Source organism: Bos mutus, chromosome 13 (assembly GCF_027580195.1).
Source record: "Bos mutus isolate GX-2022 chromosome 13, NWIPB_WYAK_1.1, whole genome shotgun sequence".
NCBI classification, from domain to species: domain Eukaryota; kingdom Metazoa; phylum Chordata; class Mammalia; order Artiodactyla; family Bovidae; genus Bos; species Bos mutus.
Window position 1 is genome coordinate 1797662 of NC_091629.1, and position 16019 is coordinate 1813680.

The 16019-nt window shown below is 41.1% G+C and overlaps 1 protein-coding gene across 1 annotated transcript in view; it reads right to left on the reverse strand.

The window, feature by feature from the left end:
• The window catches only part of CELF2 (CUGBP Elav-like family member 2), a 559335-nt gene that overhangs the window by 412537 nt on the left and 130779 nt on the right, over window positions 1-16019 (reverse strand). Inside the window, exon 2 of the mRNA XM_070380896.1 lies at window positions 15236-15271. Within this exon, the coding sequence (XP_070236997.1) occupies window positions 15236-15271 (36 nt within the window). The remainder of the gene's footprint in view (window positions 1-15235; window positions 15272-16019) is intronic.

Below are 16019 nucleotides of genomic sequence, written 5' to 3' on the forward strand. Positions count from 1 at the left end.
AAAATTTTTTTTGAAAACTGAATCTGTCTATGGTTGAGTGAAAGGAACCATTTCTTAACCTTTGTTCATTCTAAAGATCTTATTGCTGCTTTCTACTTCACAAAAGTCAACAACAATGCACATATACATTAGAGAAGGGAGGGGATCCACTGAGAGCTTGGAACAGGAAGAGAGAAGAAGAAAATACATAAGAAATCTTTGTGTTCTCGGGGTTGAGAATTCACAATTGCTCTGACTTCATCTCACTCTGTCTTTAGTTCCTTTCACAGAGTTTCATTTCCCAATTTTCTAAAGTACTATTGTCCTTCACTTGAGCTCAAAACAGAAACAACTTTTTCACCCTCACAGGCATCTCTGTAGGATGCTTGAATGGCCATACACATTCATAAGCAAAATTTAAAATCTACAAGATTCAACAACCCCTGGGCTGATCTGGGGAACCAGCTCCCAGGTGGCTTTTATGACCTATTTTCCCTTAACGGTAATTCTTCAAGTTGTCCCAAAGCCTTCCTAAATGAATCCTGGCTCCTTTATAGAAAATATTTTAATTTGTAACATTTCGGCAATGCTGCAACCGGGTTACAAAATGAATGGATAAAATGTGGCATTGAACTTGGGTTTCCATTCCCCCTAGTATTAAAGAGACTCTTGCATCTTGGAACTTGAACTTGGATAGGACTTTCTCAACTGAACACAGTCAACTGCCAGAGCTTCAGGCATGAACCCAGAGAAGATGAAACTCCAGACGTGATGGAATTAGCCCAGAAGCACCAGGCCAAGATGAGAAAGGCCAAATGGAAGCAGGCAGCATAGAGGATTCAGCTGCCAACTCAACCCCTCCAGGAGTGCCAGGTACCAAGTTCTCACAGTGAGTGTCAGAACCAAGATGGCAACTTGAGGTGGGCATTTAAGGGGAGGGCACAGTCTATTAAGTCACCCTAGAGAACTTCCTTTATTCATTCTCTTGAGAAATTGGCAGAATGAACTAAAAACCACATGAGTATTACGCTTATCTCTGCTTCAACATCATTTGTCCTCATGGACTCAGTATCAAATTTGCATCTTGCTTAATTTGGCAAAGGATGTCACTCTGACAGGGAACCACAAAACCCATGTGTGCACAAGATGACTTCAACTAAATTTTCATGCAAGCAATCCCCAAGATGCTTTATTACTTAATGCTCAAATCTGCAGTTCCAAATCCACAAGTGTCCCTCACCCTCCACCAGAAATGTTCATCAAAATATCTGGCCTTTATCTCAAATTCGTGTGTGTGTGCGTGTGTGTGTGTGTGTGTGTGTGTGCTAAGTTGCTTCGGTCATGTCCAACTCTTTGCAATCCCGTGGACTGTAGCCCGCCAAGCTCCTCTGTCCATGGGGTTTTCCAGGCAAGAACAATGGAGTGGGTTGTCATTTCCTATTCTAGGGTATCTTCCTGACCCAGGGATCGAGACTGCATCTCTTACGTCTCCTGCATTGGCAGATGGGTTCTTTACCGCTAAAGCCACCGGGGAAACTTATAAAGCAATCCTCTTTCTAGCTTCACATCTCCCAACAAGCCCTCTCCAGACCTCCCTCACTGGGTTTGGTGGATGACACCAATGATATGCCCAAAGTGGAAACTTTTTCTCTACTGCCTGAGTTTCAGCAAGCAATATTGATTTGTGTTTTCCAATATTATCTGTAATCAGTCATTGCTTTTTTCCCTTTCTACAAGATCAGTCTAGTTCATGCATTTATTATCCTCATTTGAACTATTTGGAAAAACCCTCATCTCCATTTACCATTAACTCATTTGGCAGATATATGAGCACCTACTGTGGCCTGTAGGCACTGTTCTAGGTGCTGAGGATAAAAGAGATGAACAAAATGGGACTTAGTCCTAGTCCTCTTGGAGTTTATGGTTTGTGCTGCTCTTGCCAGAATAATATATTTTGTAGGACACCATCAGTCACCTTGCTCACACACTTTTTGAATCCCATATTCATCCAACTCAAACGCCTCCAATGGCCCACTGAAAACAAAGCCAAGCAAAACGAAAACTCTCTCATCCTTTAAAGAGTGCAAGTCACTTCTACCTACACCTCTCAACTCATATTTCATTATTCTCTCAACAAAACATCTGGTTGAAACCAGCTGGCTGCAATCCCCCTTTCGGAACTCCATATTTCTCACTCTTTGCCTTGTTGCTGCTGTGTCTTTTCCTAGAAGATCTACATCCTCCATGGTGAGATTTTTCTAATCACCTTACTGAAAACTGTTCTCTTTCTCCTCTGAACTTAAATACTTGCTCAATTTAAATGATACTTAATGTATTCAATAGAAATGCTTTCATCTCATCATTGGACAGACTTTGTCCTAAGCACGGAGAGTTAGTGAAGAGCATCGTTTCTCCTACTATAAACCAGATTTCCACTTTTAGATAGTTTGGTTCTTAAAAGCAGGGTTCATCATACCCTGCACCTCCATAGGATCTCATGAATTTCCTTGCTCACATGGGTGCTTGGTGATGCAACTAGTAATAACAATCTTGTTAAATGTCAACAGATGAATCTTAAAGTTTCATTGTTTATTATGTCCATAAGCATCTTCATTATTCCTTACATACATGTTTAAATTGTGAGCTATTCATTGAAATCTACTTCACTGAAAGCCCAATTTGCATCAAGGAGCTCAGGGGGAACCTGGTGCATTATAATGAGTTACAGGTGACCAAGTGTCACCTTTGGAGATACTCACCCGAGTGCCATAGGTCTGAATTGGCCGTGTGTGTGTGTGTGTGTGTGTCTGTGTCTGTGTCTGTGTCTGTGTCTGTGTGTGTGTTCCCAGTCATGTAGTTGTGTCTGACTCTTGGCAACCCAATGGACTATTGCCTGCCAGGCTCCTCTGTCCATGGGATTTCCAGAGCAAGAATACTGGAGTGGGTTTTGCCATTTCCTCCTCCAGAGGATCTTCCTGACCCAGGGACTGAACCCTGTCTCTGGTGTCTCCTGCACTGGCAGGTGGATTCTTTACCACTGCACCACTTGGGAAGCCTGAATCTGACCAGGAGATGGTCTCAAATGTCATATTGTGGTGGTGAAGCAGAATTTCCACTTCCTCACTGGATAATCCTGCTCTGGATACGAACTCCTCTTTAGCATCCTCTATGTAGCTCAGCATCTCTCCTTGAAGTTCCGTCCTTCCTCCCCCCACCCAAAGTGTGACAGGCAGAGGGTTAAGGATGAACAGTCAGGCTAAATGGTGAATTTATTTTCTCTGTTGGCCTGTGTCACTGCCTCCGTTTGGTTTTATATAGTGGCATGTGAGTTTAATATAGCTTATTTGAAAAATGAAACCAGAATTGGATGCTTGAGTGGTTTGAGCCCAATAGGAAATCTGTATATTTGCCAGAAAGAAGGCAAAGGGAAATACATAATAGAAACATTTACAAAACCTAATCTGAAAAGAAAGCTTTCTAAGGTTTAACAGTGTGTATGTATAAATGAGTTTTGTTAATTTATATGATCTTGGTAGCTTGAACACTCCAAACACTGATGGAGGCAAACGTTTGAGAAGGTATAATAAAAAACAAACCAATCCTGCACGGGAAGAGAAACGCTTCCATGTTTTGTCAAAGCTCAGTGGACAGCAAATCTGAAATCCTTCAGGGAAGACTGAGAAGCTTTTCTTCTAATATGTTTTATATGACAAAGCAGTATCAGGCAAATATGAGGAAAATGTATTTAATATAGTTTTATCTTGGCAGCATCCCTTTAAGTACAAAAGAAAACAAACAATGGAAGGTGATGAAACAGAATTCTTGGCCCAAGAGGCTCCAATAGCTCTTAGGAGGCTCAGTCCTAGAATTCTCCTGTCCTCTGCATTAACCCTTCTTCCAACAGGCTGTGTGTGTGTGTGTGTGTGTGTGTGTTTCCGTCAACTCCTTCAAGAAGGGCAACTTATCCATAGCAAAGAAGGAGTTCTAATTGCAAAATTACATCTTCCCTGGAATCCATTTTCTACCCCTTTGCTCTAGAAGTGCTGAAGATATGAACGCTTCTACAAACAGAATGAATAAAGCCCCAATTCTCCATGGTGACAAATTCAGGAAATGGTAGGTTTTATCTTCAAGGAGTTCAACGGCTCCACAAAAGCTCTCATGTGCAAGTAATGGAATTCTCAAATTGGGATAAATGTGCTTTTAAGAATTTTTATTTTGATCGTTTATTTCAGGTAACACTTGTGGATAATATAACACATCTTTGGATGCCTGAACAGATAAAGAAAATCTAAAAGGGAAAAAAAAATTAGGGCAGGCCTTTATTAAATTTTAAAGTATGCCTTTGCTACACTTTTATAAAGAGCCAAATAGGGTATCGAAATCTCTGGAGATCGCCAGTATAATTTCTTTATCATGTTCCATTTAAAATTTAATTATGCAGTCTACAAGAAGAATCTGAGCAGTTTAAATAGGTCATGCAGTGAGTAACTTAACAATATTCTAAAGTTTTCTTTGTAAAGATGGTTCCTTTGATAGTCTGTTACACATCAGAACACTATATTATAAAACAAGTGTAATTTAATTCAGTCACTATGGACTCTTATACATATCCATAAAGAAATGTTTTGATTTAGGTTATCTGGAGAATCAATGAAAACCATATTCCTGGTAGAGCTGCCCAAGATAGATAGGCGATATGTGCATATATACTTTCTTTGGGCAACTGGTATTTTCATGTGTCATAGCAAGGTCAAGGGAATTTTATATTTAATAATTGGGGCATTTTATTTTAGATCAATAATCATACATAGCAAGGCAAAAGATCTAGCCACAGAATAATTAATATCTGAACGAGAGGTTTCTGTGGCCTATGGCTTAACATTGCTTCATTCCCCGTCACAAGTTTCAACTAGCATGCAACTCTAACTTCCTTACAATAAAGTAAAGTAGGCATTATTTTGAGCACTTTACACCTATCACTTTATTTCATTCTCTGAACAACTGTTCCTATAATGACTTCCAATTTACAGATAAAGAAAACGAGGCACAGAGAGGTGAAGAAACGTACCCAAGATCACGGAGCAAGTAAGGAGCTGAACAGGGATTTGAACATATGTTGAAGTTTGTCTCCAGAGTGTATGTGCTGAACCACTTCACCAGAGTGCTTCTTGTAAGGCAACAAGGTATCTTGTCTCGATAGAAGCACAATCCAAATAATGAACATTAAGCTACCTCTGAATCCACCACTTTAAAAACTACCATCTACTGATTACTCCCTGGGTGCCAGGCTAAATACTCTATACAGATTATCTTTTCTCAGTGACACTATGAGATGGGTAGCATAATTTTTCCAAATTTTCAAATAAAAACTGAGACAGAGATATTAACTCACTCATTCAAGGTCATGTGATTAAGACGTAGGATATAGGATGCTTGGGGCTGGTGCACTGGCTGGTGACCCAGAGGGATGGTACAGGAAAGGAGGTGGGAGGGGGGTTCAGGATGGGGAACACATGTACACCCGTGGAGGATTCATGTTGATGTATGGCAAAACCAATATAACATTGTAATTAGCGTCCAATTAAAATAAATAAATTTAAATTAAAAAAAGGTACAAACACAAGATTAAAGTGTGTCTGAGCCCAAAGCCCAGTCTCTTAACCTCTGTGCTAACAGACTCAACAGCAACAGCTCTGAGCAGCCTGGTAACAGTCCAATTTAAGTTTATAAGTTTCCAGCCAACAAGATGAATTTTTCTGGTTGGCAAGAGCAGAGTGAGAAGGGTGACCGAACACAGAAATCATATATCTGGTCTAAGACTGGTAGTCTGTGAAGTTTCTCCAATGCTTCCTCCCTCCCTTCCTCTTAGGAGCTGAATGTGTCCCCCCACCCCCAAATTCGTATGTTGTTGTTTAGTCACGAAATTGTGTCTTTGTGACCCCATGGACTGTAGCCTGCCAGGTTCTTCTGCCCATGGGATTTCCAGGCAAGAATACTGGAGCAGGTTGCTATTTCCTTCTCCAGAGGATCCTCTTGATCCAGGGATCAAACTCGAGTCTCCTGCATTGGCAGGCAGGTTCTTTACCATTGAGCCACCAGGGAAACCCGCAAAATTCATATGTTGAAATCCTAAAGCCCAGTGTGATGGGGTTAGGAGGTGATCGGGTTTAGCTAAGGTCATTAGGGTGGGGATCAGAAGAGACCAGTGAGATGGCTCTTCTTCTTTCTCCCCTTCTTTCCCAGCTCCCCCACCCCAACCTGGTGAGGGTACAGAAAGATGGGAGCAGACACTAGACCAGGAAGCTGGTTCTCACTCAGATGCTGAATCTGCCAGCGCCTTGGTCTTGGACCTCCCAGTTTCCAGAACTGTGAGAAATAGGTAAGTTTAAGTCACCCAGGCTCTGGTATTTTGTGATAAAAGCACCACCAGACCAGGATACTTCCCAATTCAAACTTTTATTCATTCATTCAAACATCTATTCACTCAAAGATTTATGTAAATATTAATTAAGGGTTTACTATGTTCCAGGCACTGTTAGACATTGAGGAAAAACAATGAATAATAGTGGGATCTCAATGCATTTCCTTGGAGAAGGAAATGGCAACCCACTCCAGTGTTCTTGCCTGGAGAATCCCAGGGACAGCAAAGCTTGGTGGGCTGCCGTCTGTGGGGTCGCACAGAGTCGGACACGACTGAAGCGACTTAGTAGTAGTAATGCATTTCCTAATTAGTGGAGATCTAAAAGTCCTCTACTGAACTCTATTATCAATGATACGGATGCCAGCATAGGAGTTAGCACTCGGGCCTTTGGAAACTACAGGAGAGGCACGGAACCCTTCCAGACAGAGACGACTTCAGAGCAGAAATGCATCTAAGATGCGTCTGGAGCATGGGTTGGTCCACTTTTTCTATAAAACTAAATAATGGATGTTTTTGGCTTGTTGGGTCATACAGTCTTTGCCACAACCACTCAGCTCTGACTTGATAGCATGAAACCAGACATTGGCAATATGTAAACAGATGGGTTTGGCTGTGTCCCAATAAAAACTTATTTATAAAAATAGGAAACAGGCTGGATTTGGTCTGTGGGCTGTCATTTGCCACCCTGTATAGGGGATGTGTAAGGGATAGGTTGGGGAAGGAGAAAAAGAACAGGGAGATGATAAGAGACTTTCAAGTAGACAGAGAAAAGAAATGAAGACAGAGAGACAGGTCCTCAATTTTCTTCTCTCTAAAATGGGGGCTCACATGGTCATTCAACAAACATCAACTGGCTGCCATCTCTGTTGGGAGTCCTGTGCACGGAGGAATAAGCAAGAAAGCCAAAGGAGATTCTGTTCTGGGGGGTGAAGGGAGGGGAACAGACAATGGGTAAATGGACAAATAAATGAACACATAATGACAGCTACTCTGTGGGTGACATAATATGGCAACGTGACAGTAACTTCGCTACAGACGGGACTGCTTAGAGTGGTCAGAAGCAGGATCTCTGCGGAAGTAAGAGGGAAGACAGGCCAGTGGGTCAGCAACACAGGAAAGGGAGGAGAGGGCGAGCAGGAGGCAATGAGCTCGCAGAGGCAGCCCATGGAGCTTCCCGGATGCCAAGGCACGCTGTGTGGACTTTATTCCCAGCAAGAGCAAACTTGCTCACTTTGAAGCCAAAAGCAATGTGGTTTGATTGATGACTTTTCAAAGATCTCTTTGGCTGCCATGTGAAGAATGATTTGCAAGAAGAGGAAATGGAAGACCAGTTAGGGGCCATTTTTACAGTACAAGTGGGAGTCTACGACGGCTTAGAAAAAGATGGAGAAAGCGGCCAAATTATAGATGAAATTTGAGACTGAGTCAATAGACTTGGCTGATGGATAGTCTATTAAGCGTGAGAAAAAGAAAGGCAATATAAATGACTCAAGGATTCTCCTTTAAACAGCTGGGTGCCTGAAGTTAAGGTGGTTGGGGGTAGATTTAAAAGTTCTTTTTGAGGGACCTCCTTGGTGGTCCAGTGGTTAAGAATCCACCTTGCAAGGCAGTGGATACATATTCGATCTCTGGTCGGGGAATGGGCCTACAAGGCCATGTGCTGTAAGTACTGAGCCTGTGTGCCACAGCTAGAGAGAAGCGCCGTGCTGCAACAAAGAGCCAGAGCTCCAACGAGGGCCGGACACAGCCAAATAAATAAATGCTTTAAAACGGAGTTCTTTTCAATCACATCAACTTCAAGATTATATATCCAAGAAGAGATGTTAAACTGATGACTGGGTATTCAGATTTGAAACTCAAGGTAGAAACTGAGGCTGGAGATATGAAAACGGGAACTATCCTTCTTAAGATGAACTTGATGACCTCTCTCTCTACATCCTCTCTATGAATGAAGAGAGAAATGGACAAGGGAGGTCCTGGGAAGCTCAGCACGCAGAGTCCAGCGGAGGAGGAAGAACAGGCAGGCAGACTGGGAAAGACGAGCCAGTGAGAGAGGGAGAAACCTGGGAAAGACTGTTGTCCCGGAAACTCAGAAGGTTTTCGTTTCATGAAAAATGGAGGCCCTACTTTGTGTGCAGCTGAGGCACCAAATGAGAAAACAGATAAATGGCCACTGGACTTTGCTGGACGGAAGGTGCTGTTGACCTTGATCAGGCCAGGACAGTGGAATGAAAGGGTTAGAAACCCAGCTGGAATAGGCTGAGGACTGAGTAAGAAAAAGAGTTCTTGTGGCAGATACCACTTCCTAAGTATGTAAAGCCATTTCCCCCTACCTTGACTTCTTCTTTTCTTCTTAATGGCAGAATATGTCTCCTAATATAAAGGCTGCAAATACCAGAAACCCAATTTCCCCTCCCTAAGAACTCAGACACGGGCAAGAAAGTCTTCCCTAAAATAGAACACATGATAAAAAATGCCCTTCACTGGATATGATCATGTCTCCATGTGATGGCTGGAGCTGTGGCAGTCACATTGTGAACATTAGGCACATCAGACGCAAGAGATGCTGAGAATGGCAGAGGAAAAAGAGAGAATACATAAGGGCACCATATTAACTATGGGTTTTCTCAGATTTCTTGAACTATAGCTACAAACTCAATCTGCATTTTCTACCCTGATATAGCTACAATGCTTTTTATTAAATGGCTTCAACCTGGGATTGATAATAAAAATATTATAAGAGAAAGATTCAAGCAGGAAAAAATTTAGTCATAGGCTATGGGGGTGGGGGTGGGATGCACTGTAAAAGATAAGGAGGTGGGGGTTGGGGCAAGGAAAAAGAATACTTCTTACCAACTGCAACTGTGGCCACAGAGTCAGTGTGCAGTATAATGGTGGGTGCTATAAGCAGGAAACTGGGTAGTGTAAGGTTTGGAAGATAATCACTTAAACCAGAGGGCTTGTTTTCTATTGTTAGCCGAACAGTGACTCAGAGAGGGGAGCTCTAGGGATTGTAAGGTCTGGGAGTCCCGTGGGGTCCCCTGTGGAGAATAGCCAACTTTTTTTTTCTTTCCCCAAACCCATTCTGTCAATTTGCCCAGATGACTCTTCTTAAACAACAGTTTAGAACTCTTCTTGGATGAATAATAATCAAAGAGAAGAACAGCTCCTCAGACTGGGGTCTAAACCCTTCACATCAAGTGATCTCCAAGTGCCTCTTCTTGTCTCTGCACTCCCTCCAACAAGATGGCACCACTTCCTGTTCCCTGCACAGCCCCTGCACACCTCCTCTGGGTGATGATGTTCCCTCTGTGTGGGGGAAACAGCCCCCTGCACCGCCATATGGTCAGACCTGAGCCATCTGTCCAAGCCTTGCTCAGAAGGTTGACTCACAAGGCTGTCCTTGCTTCTTCCAATTAGAGGTGGCCCATCTCATTTCTGAAATTCCCTGGTACCTTTTGCTTGCTGACATGTCTTTCTACCTTTCTTATGGCATTAAACACTTTCCACCCAGCACCGTGATTATCCCTACCTGCTATCCTAGACTACATTACTTAGGAGAAGAGACAGTGATCAGTTTGTTCTCCACCACAGAGCCTATAACCATTCTTTGCATAGAAGTAGTGTTCAATGCACCTTTGTTGAATTAATTAATGAATGGTGGATGTTGTAAATATCAAATTGCAACAGACCTGGGTCCCAGGAAGCTGGGAAAACTGTTCTTTCTTAGGGATAATAAGGAAAATAAGAAATATTCATCAGCTCTAGGTTAATTAGTATGAGATTGGTTTGGAACTAGCAGCATTTTCCCCCCATATTTCCTTAACCCTGTCCCCACCAGGTCCTGGCAACCAGTTTTCTACTTTCTATGTGTTTGACTTTTTAATTTTTTTATTGTGACTTTTTAAAAGATTCCACATATAAGTGATATCATGCAGTATTTGTCTTTGTCTGTCTGGCTTATTTCACTTAGCATAATGCCCTCAAAGTCTACCCACGCTGTCACAAATGGCAGAATCCCTACTTTCTCATGGTCAAATCATATTCCAGTGAATGTAAATACTAGGACTTCTTTATCCATTCATCTACTGATAGGCACGTAGGTTGCTTCCATGTCTTGGCTGCTGTGAACACTGCTGCAATGAACATGGGAGTGCAGATATCTTTTGAAATTCTGTTTTCCTTTCCTTTGGATACTCAGAAGCAGTAATACTGGATTATGTGGTGGCTCTATTTTTAATTTTTTGAGGATTCTCCATACTATTTTCCATAGTAGCTGCACCAATTTACATTCCCATCAACAGCGCATGAGATTCCCTTCCTTCACATCCTCACCAATGCTTGTTATCTTGTCTTTTGATGAAAGGCATTCTAACCAGTGTGAGGTGATAGCTCATTGTGGTTTTGATTTGCATTTCCTGGATGATTTGTGATGTTGACCATCTTTTCATGTACCTGTGTTGGCCCTCTGTATGTCTTCTTGGGAAAAATGTCTATTCAGGTGCTCTGCCCATTTTTAAAATCAGACTGTTGAATTTTTTTGCTATTGAGTTGTGTGAGTTCTTTACATGTTTTGGATATTAAGCCTTAGAAGACATAATTTGCAATTGTTTTCTCTCATTCTACAGTTTGTCTTTTCATTTTGTTGATGGTGTCCTTTGCTTTGCAGAAGCTCCTCGGTAAGATGTAGACCCGCTTTTGTCTACTTTTTTTTTTGTTGCCTTTGCTTCTCGTGTCACCAACATTCTTATCTTCTAATTGCTGAAGGTCTTTCAGAAGACAGCAACTTAATTGAGGAATATGAGAAATATGAGCTTTTCTTACCTACCAAAGCCCCCACAGGGGAATGAACGTCTCACTGAAAACCCATGGTGCATACATGGTGAGCTGAGCCGCCAGATATTTCCTTAATTCTCTTTGTCGCCACCTTTTCCCTTCGCTGCTACCTGATCAGTGACACCCATGACTGAGATATCTGGCCAATCAGAGTTCAGCCTTGCCCTTCCACTGTACGAAATCTGCTGAGTTCAAATTTCAGATAACAAAGACCTATAACTGAAGATCAAAATTTCATAAGTGAAACTGCCATGCCATGACTTTTCTCTCTGATAGTCACACCAACCAAGTTCTAACTTCTTGGTAGAGAAGCTCAAATGATAATCTGATGGTATATACTGATGTTCTTAGCCTTGGGTGTTAAAAGGCTAAAAAAAAAATTGCTTCCACTGAATGCTTATATTTCCTAACCTCCTCTGAGAAAGAATTGAAAAAAGATTAAGTTACAGGATTAAAGTAGAAGAAAAGGGGACTTCCCTGGTGATCCAATGGCTAAGACTCTGTGCTCCCAGAGCAGGGGGCCTAGGTTTGATCCCTGGCCAGGGAACAGATCTCACATGCTGCAACTAAGAGATCCCGTATGCTGCAGTGAAGATCAAGGAGCCCATGCGCCTCAACTAAGGCCTGCTGCAGACAAATAAATCGATAAATATTAAACAAATAAGTAAAATAGAAGAAAAAGACTGTGTGTCTTTTATAACTTTAACCTTTGGCCCCTGCCTCCATTGGCTTCTGCTAAAATCCATTAAAAAATAGTATCTTATTTATGTATTTAATTATTGTAAGCTTCATTTACCAATCCTTCATGCTTTTCAAAGAGCATCCTGACTTCTGGGTGTTGAGCTTTAAAAACTGCTCATGAATCTCTACTGGCATCTTTACAATGCTCCTATTAAGGTCTATTAAATAGCTTTATTTTCTATTCTGTTTAGTTTATGTTGAGAAACAGCAGATTATGTTTAAGGAATTAAAAAGCTCTCTCTTTTCCAAAAACAGCCACTAATATTGCAAGATCAGAGTAAAACCTCTGTTAATAAACACTTTATTGACACCTTCACTCTGCTATCCATAATAAAGTTATCCCTCTGTATAGGCATCCTTTATACTAAAATCCCAGTTTATCATAACTAAGTTAGTATCTCCATTCCGCCTGAACAACTGGGGTTTTACCATGATTTAATTAAAATGCATCTACCTAAACTAAACACCTTGCACCATTAAAAAAGATCTTGAAAGACATGCTTGCAATGGAGAAAAACAATTGTTCCAGTTGCTTAATTGATCTTGGCTACAGCAAAATAAAAGCATGAAGTCTTACATAAGATTAGAAACGATCCTTTTCACAGCTCAGGAATGGACTCATACATTCCTTTTCCAGAACACTTCAAGATTAAGAGGATAGCATAAGTAGAACACGTAGCCAGTTTAAATATTTGTTTTAATCCTGACAAGAACATTGGTTTTAATATTTATAATATGATTACAATGCTTAGTGCATGTTGCCCATATAGTCCAATTTTTTCTGGCGACATATTATAACTAGGCTTTAATTTCAGCAATGGTAAGAATTCCAAAAACACATTTAGGTTATCATTAGTGATGAAAGAAACCCAGGTGTCTGTCCAAGTACCTTGTGCATATACCTCAGCTCAACCTCAACCCATTTTTAACAGCCAAGAGAGGATCCACTGCTATATGATTTGCACATTTCACAGAATAGTATCAATCAGTGGCCAGCTGTGTAAAGCAATTAAAGTTGAAATATCTCATCTTTGTGCAATATTTGTAAACGGTCTTTCCGAAAGTTTGAAGATAGTCAAAGCCAAGGTAAGCCAAAACATAAACCTGCTATGAAACGCCACTGTCTTTCCTTCCAGCTACATATCACAAGGTGGCAGTTGCCTGAATTACAATTTTCCATTTTTCCCAGATGTCACCACATAAGCACACTTTTATGACTAGAAGGATAAAACCTCCAAAGTGTCATGTTCCACTAATCATTAGCCGACAAACAGAGTAACAACAGGTGTCTTGTTCTAAATGCACTAAGGTTTTCCAGGGCTCATTTGCACTATCCCAATGACAAGCTGAAGAAATTTGAAAAAAATGGCTAAAAAAGGCTGAGAGTTGAACACCTGATTGAATTCCATAAGATGGTACAAATAGACAAACATTAGCAGCTGGAAGAGTGGACGCCAAGAGAAGTTTTCATCATCAAATAGTCACATTATTTTGTGTTAATGTGAAGGGAAATAATTGTCAGTGGATAATGTCCTAAACTGTCCCCAGAGAGAGTCAAAAGAATGCCCAGGGCTACATTAGAAGAATTGAGAAATAACTGACATATTATTTCTCACGCCCTTACCACCATACAATGACTGCATGCTGCAGTTAGAATGGGATTGGTGGTGTTTATTCTCAACACGATGCAGTACTGAAGTAACAAAAATTCATGGAAAGAAACAATAAGTAGGCTCATTACTAAAATACCTCCCACAAAACTCAAGAAGTGAGCAGACTCCCTCCAGTAATAAGCCAGCAACAACCAAAGATCATTCTCGGTGACTGTGGGAAATGGCACTTGATATTCACAACAGGATGCTACTTAATAGAATTCAGGGTGTGCACCAGATTTTGCAGACATCTGAATAATTTTTATCTTCATGATTACAGTTCTGCACGGGTCTTAACTGACAATACAGGGGTGGCCCACCCCTTAGCCATTCTAGAAAAGTTTAAAAGTCACCCTTCATTCCATTATTTGGGGATTAACTTCTGCACCACAAACACGAGTAGATACACAACTCTCTGTCTCCCAGAAAATGACGAGATGCCGGGTCTTCACATGGGACTCTTTCCAGACTGAAAGCACAGGACAAACGCACCCGGTGGAGATACCCGTACCAGAACACACAAACGCTTTTAATCCTGCAAGCTAGCCTTGAGATGGTAGCCCAAAAAATTAAGACATACAGTAATTTAAATATTTGGATCACAGAAAACAGTTTTCTGGCCATATTAGTTATGATCCTATAAGCAAAGATTTTCTGTATGTTAAAAAAAAAAGCAACCACATGAGCTTATGTCCTGGAACAGATGGCAACGGTTCAGACCTCCCCCGACTCCCTAGTGTTGTGCATCATCACATTCTGTAAGCTCTTCTATCCTTCTTGAGAGTCTCTACATTTCCCTCTCCAACACTTTCCAGGCAAAACTCCATGCCCTATTCGTTCATCCACCGAAGGACACCAAGCAGCTTCAAGGACGCAGGCACGATGCTAGGTGTTCTGTACGATGCCCAGAAAATCTCTCTTAGAACGTTCCTGCCTCCTTTCTTTCTCTCCTTCTTTCTTCTAACAGATAGTGGTAATCATTTCTGATGGCTAGCTGCCTATAATTGGCACTCTGTTAATCATGTCTTCTGTCATATAGTGACATATCCAAAATACATTAAAGACATCAATCAATTTATATACTGATTGCTTTCCCAGGTGAGATAGTAACTAGTTATTCAAATGTGAATTACAAATGCATTTATGCTATCGACAAAACCATGATGCAAGTTCTTTAGGGGAAGCTCAAAATTTTCACAAATCTACAAATCCTTGAAGCCCATACCACTAATGGATATCATGGAAAAAAAACAAACAAACAATTCAGTATGTCTTTAGATTGTCAATACCCATGAATATAACACAGGAAGTAGCATGTTTATGATGTCTGTGGAGAAGATAGGTCCAATGGACCCCTGTACGTGACATAACTTTCATGGGACGAGAATGACTTCTCTAAGTCACGTATGGACACCACGTTCACTACGTCTTGGTTAAATCACTTATACCCAGTTTTTGGCGTTTACATGGTGAAGCAGAGGTCTTAAAATCTAACATGAGGAAGAGAAAATGAAGAATACCTCTGCTTCATTCTGCTACAGCTCTTCTGTCAGGGGGGTGTATCAGAACTCACGTACAGAAATAAACAAAGCTCACTGCTCACCTTGGTAGACTTCCAGCTAATTCTGTGGTTGTCTCTCTGGAAGAAAAAGAAGATAAGCATGATTAGCCTATTTTGACAAATTATAAATATGTGTTTAATAAAGCCATAATCTAATGTGCCAAGGCATTCCAGTATCATATGGGTGCAGAAGTTACTGTATTTGCAGTTGTTTAGAAACTTAAAATCAACACATCACATTTCTGATTAATTCCCCTAAGTGTTTCAATGGTTACTTTCCAAGGAAATTCTACACGCATGCAAAATATCTGCCTCTGCTTTCTGGTGGTTGAGCTTAACTGATTTTAAAACATTCAACTTTAAAATGTACAACATATGGAAGGAAAATAAGTGGGAAAAGAATCCCAAACCAAGTTTTGGATGTTTTCCATTTGAACAAAACACCTGTTTCTCTTTCCGAGAATCATTTAGGAACAAATTTCTTTGAGGGTGTGTCTTTGTACTGGTCCCTGTCACCTTAGGTTTATGAAGTAACATGTCCAGCACAGAATCCAACTCTTTTAGCAGCAAATTACTGGGTAGCTCAGTGGTAAAGAATCTGCCTACAATGCATGAGACCCAGCTTCAATCCTTGGGTTGGGAAGATCCCCTGGAGAAGGAAACAGCTACGCACTCCAGTACCCTTGGCTGGAGAATCCCATGGACAGAGGAGCCTGACAGGCTATGGTCCACGTGATCACAAGAGTCAGACCCGACTTAGCCACTAAACCACCACCACCACTGTTTTCATTTCTTTGTTACAATGTCCTACCAGGTCAAAGGGTTA